At 54.9% G+C, this 13,812-nt stretch overlaps 2 protein-coding genes across 2 annotated transcripts in view; both read right to left on the reverse strand.

Annotated features, from left to right (window-relative positions):
* Positions 1-1,849: 1,849 nt before the first annotated feature.
* Grwd1 (glutamate rich WD repeat containing 1) lies at positions 1,850-7,443 on the reverse strand. The gene is made up of 7 exons (XM_021167256.2): positions 7,213-7,443; positions 6,916-7,033; positions 6,612-6,768; positions 4,393-4,606; positions 4,139-4,281; positions 3,754-3,951; positions 1,850-2,712 (listed from the first exon to the last, which is right to left on the reverse strand). Exons 1-7 carry the CDS (start codon positions 7,397-7,399, stop codon positions 2,395-2,397), a joined length of 1,335 nt encoding a protein of 444 aa, XP_021022915.1. The 5' UTR covers positions 7,400-7,443; the 3' UTR covers positions 1,850-2,394.
* Positions 7,444-9,394: 1,951 nt separating this feature from the next.
* Positions 9,395-13,812, reverse strand: part of Grin2d (glutamate ionotropic receptor NMDA type subunit 2D) — a 37,407-nt gene continuing 32,989 nt past the window's right edge. Inside the window, exons 11-13 of the mRNA XM_021167257.1 lie at positions 11,259-11,446; positions 10,869-11,101; positions 9,395-10,702 (exon numbers count right to left, since the gene is read on the reverse strand). Of these exons, the coding sequence (XP_021022916.1) occupies positions 9,395-10,702; positions 10,869-11,101; positions 11,259-11,446 (1,729 nt within the window). The remainder of the gene's footprint in view (positions 10,703-10,868; positions 11,102-11,258; positions 11,447-13,812) is intronic.

Raw genomic sequence — 13,812 nt, forward strand, 5'->3', positions numbered from 1 at the left:
GGAAAGCTGTCTTAGGTCCCAAACCTCTGACCACAACTCTGCTACTGCCTGAGGTAGACCTGTGTCCACCTTAGATTGGGTGGGATTTATACCTTCAGAGAGCCATCTGCATCCCACATGGCCCAGTGCTAGGCGGCTCCTGCAAAAGATGGGGTGGAGGATCCTGATCCACACCCCCCATCTTCCACCTGACCTACAAGAGCAGCTTAATGTTTCCATATAAAGGAGCCACAGGGCTTAAGGTACTTCAACTTCATGTCAAAGTCACTATATAATCTGGAGCCAAAAACCCCGCCCCTCCCATTCACACAAAGTGGCACCCCTACCTCTGCCAAGTAGTGGCGACAAGGATACTGAGAGCCCCAAAGGAGGCCCCTTAGGGGACAGGGACCCCTGTCCTTTCCTGGTCTCCAAGGCAGCCAGCTAACCCAGGCACACTGGGGTAACCAGGCCCAAAGAAGATGCAAAGTCAGTTCTGTGAGCTGGAGCTCGGGGAGGGAGGAAACGACACACAGACAAAAACCCAGACAGAGTGACTAAGACCGACTCAGAAACAGAGACACAGAGGAAGGCACAGAAACCCAGACAGAGAAATAAGAGGTCACCGTGGCATGGTCCAGGAGACAGACCCAAGGGGGCTGGGGTGGTGCAGAGACTGACTCAGAGAAACAAGAGACCTAGAGAGAGAGCAAAGACCCAGCGATGGAAACAAAGTCACAGTGGCGGTGAGCTGGGAGACAGAGAGACCCAGAGAAAGAGACAGATAGACAGACAGAGACCAACTGAGAAACAGAGATCCAGAGAGAGGGACAGACAGACAGACAGACAGACACACACACACACACATACAACAGAGTCACAGTGGCCGTGAGCTGGAACTCAGAAATCCAGAGAAAAAGACAGAGAGAGACCAACCAGAGAAACAGAGACCTAGAAAAAAGGGTAGAGACACACAGAGAAAAAGAGACAAAGACCAGGCAGGGGTGGTGGGGCAGGCAAGACCCAGAAAGGTCAGCAAAGGCTGAGTAAGAATTAAGAGAAATGAAGATCATGTCGTATGAAATGCAGATGGATGGGGGGAGTGAGGGGCCGCCTTTCAAAGGGAGAAAACGTCTGAAGTCGGTATCGACCAGAGCTATAAACCAAGAAGTGGGGTGCTAAAGCGGGAAGGCTTCTGGACAGAACATCACAGAAGGTGTTGGGGGAAGAGGGAAGATGAGGCAGGCTGGCTCATATCTGCACTTACCTGGGGGGGCCGCCCACCCCCATTCCCTGCACTGGGGGTTCCTCTGCTCAGGCTGGAGAGGGGCCTCTGTGGGTGCTAATGTGTTCAGGTCTGTCCTCGGCCCCTGGGGCCTGAGCCTGAGCACCCAACCTCTGAGCTCCAGCGGATCAGGGCCTGAACAGAGGGGGGTGGGGGTGGAGCCGGCTCAGCACTGCAGAGGGGGAGCCAGGGAGGCTGGCCAGGCAGGGCACTGGGCTGCGGCCCAGGCAGACTGGAGAGGACAGTGCAGATAATGGGTGGGAGGCAGGGAGGGACAGGAGGGATCAGGAACATGGGAAATAGAGGCATCTGAAGGGCATGGATGGCTTAGGGAACTCAGCAGGAAATATTGAGTAAGTAATAAAGGGGAGGAAATGCGGGTCCCCATCTCCCCTAGGATGATGCCTTACTAAGCCAGTGGTCCAGGAAAGAAACACAGAGTTACTCATTCAGAGTCAGACAACAAGGGAAAGCCTAGAGGGTGAGAGTTGCATGGGTGAAGGGCTGCAGGGGACAGCTCTATACCAAACCCCTCCCTACCACCATTAGGTTTCTCACAGCAAAGAAGCTCAGAGGACTTGTAGCTTGGTGTCTGGAGCCTTATTGTGGTCCTTTACTGCAGCAGACGCCCCAGACCCTCCTCCAGTACAGTAGTGGTCAGCACAGGAGGGCACCCCAGATGGCTCCCTACTTGGATCTCAACCAAATCTAACTGGCCAGAAGGCAAAGAGAGAATTAAATTCCACTGGAGTGACACAGACCCAGACTTGGCCCAGCTATGGCAAAACCCTTAAAGTTCCCAAAGTTGATCAACAGCCAGAATTGGGTCCCCGGTCAGAGGTCCTTGGGGTCAAGCCAGGAGTCAACACTGACAAAAATCTCATCCTGAGGCCGTATCTGGTACAGGCAAGGATCTTTGCCTGCACCTAGTCTTTGGTGTAAGGCAGAGCCAAGGGTCAATCCACATCCTTAGAGATACCAGGTCAGTAGAATCCGTTCCTTCCGTCCACATAGGCCAGTTGAACAAGTCTTCCTTTCTGAGGTGCAGTCTACAGGCCTAACGATCCTTGCCAAGTTAACCGATCCAGTTCTCATGTGGAGCCAAGTCTTGAGGCCAAGTGTTGGCCACCTCAAACACTGATGGTGCGGAAGACGGTGAAGCCTGACAGGGCGGTGCTGACCAGGACCCCCGGGCACTGCGGGTGCCAGTGTAGCTCCTTCAGGTCAGTCTCACCGTGGTGCACGAACAGCAACTGCTGGGGGAGTGCCGCCAGCCCAGGGTCTGTCTCTGTCTCCCCCGACTCTGGGTCCCGTTCAACTGCCAGGTCCCATTGTGTGATCTGGTTGTCAGCACCCGAGGCTGCAAAGACCCCACTGTCCTGAGGGTGCCATTCAACAGAGGTCACGGGGGCCATATGTTGCTTGAAGGTGGCCACAGGGGAGCCAGACTACAAGAGAGTGTAGGAGTCAGACCTCAGTGTGAGTACCAGACTCGGTCTCAGAAGCCCCTCTTATACCCATACAAAGCCAGGGCCCAGGAAAGAAACACAGGGAAAGGACAGAGGTAAGATGACTTATCCTTGGGCTGCTGGAAGGTTTCATACAAACCAGCCTCCTAACAAGGTGACAGGAGCCTGCCCATGCATGTCCCTGAACATGCCGCACCATTCTTTGCCTATAACAAGAACAGAGGGGTGGTCCCTCCAACACATGCTTGGCTGTTCTTTTAAGGTTGAAGCCTTAACAGGAATTTAACAGTTTCCCTAAGCTCCCTGATGCTACCTAAAGACAGCACCTAAGTTAGAAGAAGTGGTGCTAGGAACACAAGTCCCTGGGGCCGTTCGTTTGGCATGGAGGACTGCACCTCCCTCTGGAAGCTTCCCCAGGACGACTCTATAGACTCTATAGAACTAATGAAACTGGAAGAGGCTGACGTCATGGTGATGCAGGGAAGGCCTGGCGCCAGGACAGGTCCTGGCTTCCGCTAGAGCTTGGAAATGCCTCTTCCACCTGCCTAGAATACTGATCAGCTCTTAACTTAGCTGTGATGTCACCTCTGCTCCTGTTCCATGTCTTAGTTTCCTTTCCTATAAGGAATGAATGGGGCTCAAAATCCCAACTAACGCTGAAGCACACTAAAACACACTACAATTCCCAGCAGCCCAAGGCCATGGGCTATGTGGTCAGCTGTATCTCTGCTAAATGGGCAAATGACAGTTACAGTCTCTGTACTGCCCAGCTGGTGTGGGGGCAAAAACACTGGGTACTTCCCAGTGCAGGCAGCAAGAAAGCAGGCAGGGCCACGTGTGAAAGGGAGACAGATGTATCGAGTGCTCAAAAGTCTCAGGAATAGAACAGAGAAGGGGAGAGATACGCAGGGTTGAGGGAGTGACCCCTCTGCTCATACCCACATCCTGCGGTGTCTACCTCCTCACCAGGATTTAATGCCCAGAGCCTCCCAGCCCTTAGGAACCCAGCTGGGAAGATACCTTGAACTGTCGCAGGTCCCAGACTTTGAGGGCACCATCATCCCCCCCGCTGAGCAGGAAGGGCTCCCTGCGGCTCCAGCTGATGACATTAACATCCCCATCGTGGGCAGTGGCTGTGGTGAGCATGCAGGCCTTGCCTGGGGCTGCTCGGATGTCCCAGATGCGAATGGAGGCATCAGCGGAGCAGGAGGCAAACACCTAAGTAGGGTCCAACAAGTTACAACTGGAAAGATGCCCCAACCCACAGGCTGCACCATCATTCACTGTCTCCTTGTCTGATCAGGGCCCAGTTTGGGTCCCCTTCCCTCCCAAGCCAGGGTTCAGGTTCCTAGCTTGCCCTCATCCCCATCAGACCTACATGTCTAGGCCTCCAGCCTTTCCTCACCGTGTCCTCAGTTGGTGACCACTGCAGATCCTCCACAGACTGTGTGTGGCCCACAAACGGCCTCTGGTCCACATTCCAGGAACCACCCTCCGTGGGTGTCCAGAGGTGGATATTCTTCTGACAGTCACCAGTCAGCAAGCGGCCTAGACAAGGGTTAGGAAGCCACCTTACCCACCTGGAGGGAAAGGCACTTCTTGCCTTTCCAGGAGTCCTACGACCCATCCTCCCTGAACCATGAGAAAATCCAAACTCACCGGGCACCCGAGGGGACCAGTCAAGAGCAAAGCCCTCTCCCATGTGGCCAGCAAAGGAGAAGATGGGTTTTATTCGGGCCTGCTCATCTCGGAGGAAGATGGCCAGGGCCTGGGGGTCATCCACCACCTGCAGGAGCCGCCGCAGTGCGAACACCTCCACTTGGCCCTTCTCTGACCATACTCCAGCCACAGGTTCCTCCCCAAGCCAAGATACCTGCCAGAGGGGTACACAAAACAAAGAGGGGAGAGGCCTAAGGTTAGACAATAGACCCCCAAAACTATAACCTTGGCATGTCTACAGACAAATATAGTTCCCAAACAGCTTTGTAAGAGGAAACTATGTGCTCCCAGACCAGCTGATGGCCAGATCACCTCCTGGCTCTGGGAACAGAAACAGCAAAAGGATGAAGCTCAAGCTCCCAGTGGAGTTCTAGAAAACACTGCGGGTTCTACCGCTCTCACATCCTTCCCCCTCTACCGTCACTCCAAGATCCTTAAACTGCCCTATTACCATAGACAACACATTCCTCTGACCATCTCCACCGTGGCTAGTTTTATGTCAACTTGACATAAACTAGAGTAATCTGAGAGAATGGAGCCTCAATTGAGAAAAAGCCTCAGTGACATAGGGCTGCAGGCAGTAAGACACTTTGTTAATTAGGAGGGCCCAGTCCATTGGGGTGGTGCCAGCCCTGGGCAGGCCGTCCTAGATTCTATAAGAAAACAGCTTAGCTGGGCAGTGGTGGAACACAACTTTGGGAGGCAGAGGCAGGCACATCTTTGAGTTCGAGGCCAGCCTGGTCTACAGAGCTAGTTCCAGGACAGCCAGGGCTACACAGAGAAACCCTGTCAAACAAAACAATATGAAAAAGACCGAAACAAGCAAACTGAGTAAGCCATGACAAGCAGGCCAGTAAGCAGCACCCCTTCATGGCCTCTGCATCAGTCCCTGCCACCACATTCTTGCTGTTTCAGTTCCTGTCCTGACTTCCTTTGGCGATGAACAGTGATGTGGAAGTGTAAGCCAAACAAAGCCTTTCCTATCTAAGTTACTTTTGGTCACCGCATCTTATCACAGCAATAGTAACCCTAAAACATTCACCTTCAGTCTAAAACATTGAGACCCATGTTTGGCTGTCTCCTTCCTCACACCCATCTACGCTGCGCCTCTCAAACTTTTCTAACCACCTGTACTGTGGCCACTGCCAGTGCCACCCTTCCCGTGAGTTGTTCCTTATGTAATCAAACACTTTTGGATCTCTGCAGTCAATTTTCCACACAGAAGCCAGCGGGAGCCTCCGAAAACAAGTACCAGACCAGTCACTCCTCTACTTTACGTCCTCCACTTCCTAATCTCTCCTGAAGTAGAAACCAAGTCTTACATTAGCCCACAAGAGCAAAGCGACCAGTCTTCCAGGCGCTCACCCTGCACATCTGTCACTGTCCCCGCTTTGTCTATTCTGCTCCACACACAGTCGCCTCTCCAGTTTCCCCTGAGATTCTGAACCATGTGTGCCAGGTGCACCCAAGGGTCTTGGCACTTTCATTTTTCTTCTCTGCAAATCTGTTTCCACAGACACCCCAGCCCTGACACTTGCTGCAGGTCTCTAGTCCAAGAACACCGACTTACCCAGTCCTCCTCAAATTCACCGTTTACAAAAAAGCAACTCACCCTAGGAACGCCCTTACACTACCACGCCCAGCGTCTTGTAACAAACTACATACTTACCAGCTTTCTCCTGTTCCCTTTCCCACTAGTATGTTATGTTCATGGGCCCAGAGCTTCTGTCTACAGGCTAAACCTTCTGGGGATAATGTAACAGATACAGGTCTAACAGATACAGGTCCAGCTTCGGGCCAGCTTTTGCTCTACATGCTCCTTGTACACCGTCTCCCTTTTTTTTAGTCATCTACCTGATCATAAAGTGCTTTATTTATGGAACTTGAGGCGAGCGCTCTACCATTAAGCTGCCTCTGAACTCATTCTATCCTGCCTCAGTCCCTAAGCAACAGCTCAGTAACACCCTTGCGTTTCACACCACAATCAGGAGCTGTTTCAGCCTTTATTATCTGTTTATCAGCTCATATAGTGAGAATGTCTGAAAATGAGGCGGGAGGGAGAGAAGCTGCGGGGCTGGAGGAGGTACTGAGAGACATTTGGATCAAGGGGGAGGGGTGTGCTGCAGAGTATCCTTAACAAGCCCCTGGGAAGACTGTACCCGAACTCGGTTGATGCCACAGTAGTGAGGAACCATGGCCAGTTCCAGCTGTGGTTTCTGCTCCTCCTCATCCTCTTCATCTTCCTCATCGTCATCACTGCCCTCTGAGGGTGACGGCCTGGTGCCATGGAGATTGTGCATCCGAAGCATCATCAGTCTGGGGAAGCAAAGGCGGGTTAGAAACTGAGTGCCGGGATGTTGAAGGAGGAGGGAGGCTGGGGTCCCAGACTTTTAGGTCTGGCATTAGCAGGGAGCCCTAATGCGTGGGGCCTGGTGGATGTCTTGCAAAGGTCCTGGGTCTCACCTATTGCTCTGGGCGCTCTCCGCCTGGGTTCCCGCACACAGGTAAAGACTGAGAGGGAGCTCTGTCCGGTTGTCGCCCAAATGATCTCGGACTATGTCAAAGCTGAGACAAGGGGCGCCTAGGGATGGACGGGGAGATTAGAGTTGCAGAACGAGAGACTGGGAACTCGGCCTCCACCTCCTCCAAAGGCCGGCAGTCTGCAGGGTCACAATCCTCAGACTCCAGACCCTTCGTCCCCTAGGCCCCAAGACAGGCCTTTCATTTCCCTGGACCCGAGAGTCAGGCCCCCCTGCCTACCAGTTTGTGCACGATGGTACAGCACGTAGGCCTCTTCATCCATTACCAGCTCCTCTCCCTCGCCCACTGGCGGCCCTCTGCCGGGCAGGTAGACCTGGGATGGGCCTTCGGATCCTGGGTCGCAGGTTTCAGCCTCCATGGGTTCCCCGGTTTCACACGTGCGACTCCGGCCCTTGCGCGCCGCCATCTTCGAACCTTCTTGCCCGGACGCGAAGTGAGAGCGTCACTTCCGGGTTTCACCTCCCACCGTCTAAGACCCGTCCCACTGTACTGTTACCTTGGAAACCTGTGAACCAGCCAGAAGAAGGTAAAGCGCCCCAAAGTAACCGCGTCCTGGCTCATTGAGAAGACTTATATTAGGAGCAATTTTGTCTTTCGTGTGACCTTGGGGAATTCTTCCGCGCAGCAGTGGCAAGACCTTCTGGGAGTTGTAGTTCTACAGAAGTCCTCGGCTTCAGAGCCCTCTCCATCTTCCACCTTTCATTCCCAGGGTTGTCTTTCCATTTAGTTAATTATTCATGTATGTAAACGAGCACTTACTGGCAAGGAGACTGGGCTTCTGTTCCCCGAGGACCTTTAAGGCCGATTTCTTCTCCTCTCCTTGTTATGATGGCTTTAAATTATTTCAAAATGCTTTAGGGTAGACAGGCTGGACATTATGTATAAGTTAGTGGATTGGATCTATCCTCCAGGGGCAGTCCATTTCCCAACCAGGCATTCCCAGGGCAGCTCTGGTCAGCAGGCACTTAATCAGAAAGTCTCTCTTGAGGCTGCTGCTACAACTGAGTCAGCTCTCTTTATCTACCCATGTACACCCGAGTTTTGGTTAATTGGAGTAATGAAATATTGGAAACAGATCCTCACTGGTGAGATTAAGGGTATTCAAGGCGTGGGTTGGCCACTATCCATTTGCATAAAATAACCCATCAAATCATTCTTGCCAGTAGCAAGGAATAGGTCTCTAGATTTGTTCCTAATTTGTGCATCCCTTTTTGTACCACTACTTTTAGGGGTGTTGTCTCTGCCCTGTCACCTCTCCACCCCTCTCCCCTGGACTCTTGCCGCTTCCTGGGGTTGACTGTGCTTCCCCAATCTCCTGTTTTCTAGGACTGGGGACTGAACTCAGGGTGTTATGAATATTACAACACCCTGCTTCTGCTACACCACCAGCCCAGTTTCTGTTGTCTGACTGTCTTCCCTAAGGACTCGGTTCTCAGTTTCCATTTTTCTCCAGAGAAGTTGAAGGGACCTAAGAGACAGACACAGAACTCAGGCTTGGACTGAGGAGGCGTAAAAACATGGTTTTATTCCAAACACTGCAGTGTAGGAGCGGGAGAGGGGAGGAAAGGTCAGGTGTGGGCTCCCAGACCCTCTTCTCAGCCCAGCCTCAGACCCTGCTGAAATCTGGGAAAGGAGACCTGGGGGTGGAGTGTCTGCTGGATCATCACTGAAGGGTCACAAATAAGGGCTGGACTTGAAGATGTGATTGGTGGCATCTGGGGTGGTTGGTGAGTGGGGGGAGACAGGTGAAGGTAGGACTTTTGTGGAGGAGAGGTCATAGGTCAGAACCAACAAGGATCTAAAAGGGAGGGGTCATCGAGGTCTGACATGAAGGGTCACAGTCTGGTCGGGGCACAGTCTGGGGTCAGATGATCATTTTAGGTGTTGGAAGTCACAGTCTGGGGTCAGGGGTTTCTGTGTGGCGGGGCCAAGGTCTGGAGTCACAGTTTGGCATACGCGTCTCACAGTTTTGAGTCCTGATGAATGAAAGGTTAAAAACAGGCTCCCCTAGAGGTGTGTCTGGGGCTAGGGAGCTGCACAGTGATGTGAGGGCCATGGCCCGGAGCGTAGGGGTGGGGCGCGGCGTGACCCCCCCACACCTCCCGCCAATCAGGTGACGTTAAAAAGCCCTTTTCGGGTTTTAAAAAAAGAGTCGGTGGGCTCCAAGAACCCCGCCCCCTTGCTCTCAGGATGGGTGAGATTTGGGCGACCGAGTCCCCTCTGGCTCATAGTTCCCCCAAGGCAAGGGGGTGGGGCGCAGGACGCTGCTCCAGGCGAGGTCCGGCCAGGTCCGTTTCTGTCCTTCCCAACCCATGAGGGTCTTGTCCACTTAGCGCGTCCCCTCGGGTCGTGGCCTGCGCTGACCGAGGGGGCGGCGGGGGTGGGGGGGGCCGGAGCCGCGTCATACCTCGGACTCCAGGCTGGAGAAGTGCGCAGAGCCCCTGCGTGTGCCCAGGTCCCCGCCCCGGTGTCTCCGGTGAGATGCGGTGGGCAGGGGCGGCCCCCAATGCGCAGCGTGCGGACAGCGGCGCGCGTGGCGCGAGGGCCCGGTGAGCCTGCGCGTCGGGGCCGCCCGTGGGCAGGAGCTCAGGTCCTCCAGTGAACGCGAGGTGGGCGCGGGCGGCGGGAGGTCCCAGCCGCCAGCCGCGCGCCTGTGTCGGTGGTGGTGCGGCGCGGCGGCGGGCGCACGGTGCGAAGCCCGGGGGCGGTGCGGGTGCGGTCGAGGACAACCACAGCGCGCCCGGCGCCGGGGCGGTGGCCCCGCAGCCCAGGGTGGAGGCGGAGGCGCCCACCAGCCACCGTCTAGGCCGTCGTGCGAGCAGCTGAGATGGCGTGGTGGCGGTAGCAGCTCCAGGCTGGCGCAGTGGCGGCAGTGCCATGCGGGGCCGCCGCGCGGGGGCAGGTAGTCCCAGCTACCAGCGCGCCAGCCCCCGAGCTTGTCGACCGACCAGTAGCGGCCGGGCGGCGGCCCGAGGCGCTCAGCATACGGGTAGGGGAAGTCGGCGAACCACCAGGGCTCCAGGCCACCGAGCGACGCTCCGCCCAGGCTCTCCGAATCCTCGGAGTCCGAAGGCGAAGGCTCGAGGTCCAGGTAGGCGCACGGTGGTGGCGCGGTGCGGCGCGGCGGTGGTGCGGCCGGCGCCCCCGCGCTCGGGCCGCCCGCGCCCCCACCCAACAGCGGCTGGCTCTCGGGGTCAGAACGCGGCCAGCGCGAGGGCGCGGGAGGGCTCTCGTCCTCGAAAGCCAGGCGGCACAGTGGCGGCCCGACGGCGGCGGCTGCGGCGGCGGGCGGAGCGGGCGGAGATGGGAAGCCCGGGAAGGCGCCGGCGGGGGGCTCGGCCGGCTCTTGCTCGCGCACGATGGCGAAGTAGGAAGGTGGTGGCTTCTGCGGGGGCTGTGTGGTGGGTGGGGACAGTGGGCGTCCGGCTGCGCCTCTCGGTGCCGCGCGCGCCTCGCCGAGGCCCAGCCCCTGCGGCTCGATGGGGCCGTAGTATCGGTGGAAGCCGTCGGCTAGCGCTGCGCCCCCCGGGGGCCCTGTGCCCTTGGCCCGGCGCCAGCGGTCGGCGGCTGCGCGCTCTCGGGGCACGAAGGGTGCGGGGCCAGGGGGTGGGCGAGCGGCGGGATACGCCGGACTGGGCAGCGGCTGCGGCGGTGGCGGGGGTTTGGCCGGCGGCGGAGCAGCCTCAGCGCTGCAGCAACTGTACATACCCTGTGAGAGATGGTGAGGGGTCAGCGGGTTGCCTGTACCCACGACCTCTTCCCTATGCACTGGGCCTTGCCCGCGATCCCCATTAGTTATGTCTGACGCCTCTTTCTCACTTTCCCACTCCCCTTCTCTGCAGGAGCCTCCCCTGCCTTCTCGCTCCCATTCTTACCCTGGAGAAGGCCAGTAGGAAATCCATGCGGTGGGTGGGCCCCAGGCAGTGCCGCAGTCGCCAGTACACAAGGTGTTCCCAGGCGAAGACCAGCAAGGAGAGGCCCATGGCCACGAGGAGCATGTAGAAGACACCTGCCATGTTGTCGATATCCAGCTTGCTGCTCATCACCTCGATTTTGTCATTGTGGCAGATCCCTGAAAGCCACAGCCGCTCCAGCATCTCAATCTCATCTGAGGATGAGGTCAGAGTCACTTATTAGGAGCATGCTCACCTCAGATACAGAAACCAGGCCTCAGACCCTTCCAATCTTGAAGACCCTCCTCCCCAGGACCGAGGGCCAGCCCTCCCCTCTTCCAGAGTAGGACAGCATGCCCAGCCTAGCCGCACCGTCCCCCAGGAACTGCAGCAGCGCCAGGTCGATGGGCCTCTTCCAGCGGGAGCCCTTGTGTAGGGCGATGCCATAACCAGTGGTGGCGAAGACCTTGCCGGAGCCGATGGTGACCAGCTTGCAGCCCTCATCCTTTCGGGCCATGTAGTTGAGCACTGCTGCGTCATAGATGAAGGCGTCCAGTTTCCTGAGGACAGGGGCATGAAAGACAGGGTCAGTCTCATTTAGATGACCTCACAGCCCTCCAGGAACACCTTTCACCCGGATCGCCTGAGCAGATATTCCCTGTGCCTCTTTCCAACATTGGGAAAAGAAGCATGATTCTCAATGCCACCAAGCCCAAGCTTTTGCAGAAGTGATAGTGCCTGGTGGGAAGGCGGTGCTGCAGAAATGACAGCCATTGTAACTGTCACGGGAACAGGCTCTTAATCCTCATTGTATCTTTCCAAAGAAGATACTGGTTTGGTTTGTTCCTCTCTGTAGACTTAGCTGTCCTGGAACTCACTCTGTAAACCACTCTGGCCTGGAATTTATAGAGATCCACCTGTCTCTGCCTCCCAAGTGCTGGAATTAAAGGCCTGTGCCACCACTACCCAGTGGGTTGTGTTTTTAATGGCAAACTCACTTTTAAAAGGTCCTAGGGACTGAGGATGTAGCTCAGTGGCAGAGCACTTGGTAACATGAGAGTTCACAGTCACTTGTAATTCTGACTTCTGCAGTTACCTGCACCCATGTGACACACTCACATAGACACATATATTAAAACATTTTGTTTGTTTGTTTTTCGAGACAGGGTTTCTCTGTATAGCCCTGGCTGTCCTGGAACTCACTTTGTAGACCAGGCTGGCCTCGAACTTGGGAAATCCGCCTGCCTCTGCTTCCCAAGTGCTGGAATTAAAGGCGTGTGCCACCACGCCGGGCTCTAAAACATATTTTTGAAAGGCCTTTCATTGTATTAATTGTGATGCTGGAGGTGGAACCCAGCCCCTGTATATGCTAGGCCACCACTCAGACTAAGGCAGGCCCTGAGACCTCACTGGAGTGCTAGGCAGGCTCCCTACAGCCCATGGTCGCGCAGCAGGAAGAGGTGTGACACTTAGCCAGGGATGACAGAGTCAGTGCTTACGTTTGAGCTGTATTGCACTGGTTACCGTCCTGTCGTTTAACCCTCACAAGGTAGTTGTAGTACTCAAAGCTTTGCGTCTGTTTTTCTTTCCAGAGGGAAGATCGGGAAGTCAAGTCATCCCCAAGCGTGCGGAGCACTACCGGCCTTCCCCCCTAATCTCAGCTTCTGGAGACTGCCAGCCCCAGGGAACTGGCACCTGCTTGTTCTCATTCCCAGCCCGGCCATGGCACACAAAGTGATATTTTTACAGAATAAGTTGTGTGAATGAGGCCAGGCGGTGGTGGCGCCCACCTTTAGTCCCAGCACTTGGGAGGCAGAGGTAGGTGATTCCTGAGTTCAAGGCCGGCCTGGTCTACAGAGTGAGTTCCAGGACAGCCAGGGCTACACAGAGAAACCCTGTCTCGAAAAACAAAACAAAACAAACAAACAAAACAAAACAAAACAAAAAAAAAATGTGTGAATGAATAGTCCACATCAGTGTGCTGTATATGATATTTGTGATCTGACAGGCAGAGAAGTCCAGAGTGTATTAATAAAACCGGACTTGGAATCCCAGTTATACGGTAACTCCATGTTTTAATTACTTTGTTTTGGGTTTTTAAAAAGGATTTTATTTTCAATTACTTGCATATATGAGGGGTATATTGCATGTTCATGCAGGTGCCTGGGGAGACCAGGAGAAGGATTAGGAACTGAACTCAGATCCTTGAAGTACACACTTGGAACTGTCTAGACATCTCTCTGTTGCAGGATATTTGATTACATTGGGAACCCCCTGTGTTATTTACTGAAAATACCTGTTTTTGGTTGTGTGGCTCAGCCCTTAGCACACAGCTTTAATCCCTCTGGCTAGAAAGTCCCAGACAGTGAGGGTCAAGTTAGTTCACAGAAGGAAGCACCCATGTTTGAAAGGGATGTCTAATTGAGTGGCAGACAAAGTGAGGAATCAGAGAAAGATTTGACAGGATAGGATATGCCCAAGTCTCACAAGAACAGGAAAGGGACACTACTTAGAGCAGAGTGGGAGAGGAAAAAAAAGAAGAGGCAGGGTTACTGGGTCAGTGGGTCAGTCGTACAGAGACAGGCTGAAGAGAGAACAAGCTAGACAGAGGTGATGACAGAATGAACCAGAGAGTGAGAAGGAGCCAGAAGACCAGAACATATTGCTGGAGTTAGTTTGAGGCCACACAGAGCAATTCAAGAGAAAACTGAGAGAGGCCAGATTGAAGCAGTCAGCCTGGAGAGGAGTCTGAGCCACAACAGCTGAGTTGAATGAGCCAGCCAGAGCTCAGAAAGAACCAGAAAGGGTGAGCTTATTCACAGTAAGTCTCAGAGGCTGAAAACACTCTAGGTGCCGGGCGGTGGTGGCGCACGCCTTTAATCCCAGCACTTGGGAGGCAGAGGCAGGCGGATTTCTGAGTTCGAGG

The sequence above is a fragment of the Mus caroli genome, chromosome 7 (assembly GCF_900094665.2).
Source record: "Mus caroli chromosome 7, CAROLI_EIJ_v1.1, whole genome shotgun sequence".
Classification (NCBI taxonomy): Eukaryota; Metazoa; Chordata; class Mammalia; order Rodentia; family Muridae; genus Mus; species Mus caroli.

Excerpts from the sequence above, each read along its gene's own strand:
- Grwd1 (XM_021167256.2), bottom strand. The coding sequence starts at position 7,399 with ATGGCGGCGCGCAAGGGCCGGAGTCGCACGTGTGAAACCGGGGAACCC. Across the intron at positions 7,034-7,212 it reads GTACCATCGTGCACAAACTG|GCGCCCCTTGTCTCAGCTTT; the intron begins GTAGGCAGGGGG and ends GTCCATCCCTAG. Across the intron at positions 4,607-6,611 it reads GTGGCATCAACCGAGTTCGG|GTATCTTGGCTTGGGGAGGA; the intron begins GTACAGTCTTCC and ends CCCCTCTGGCAG.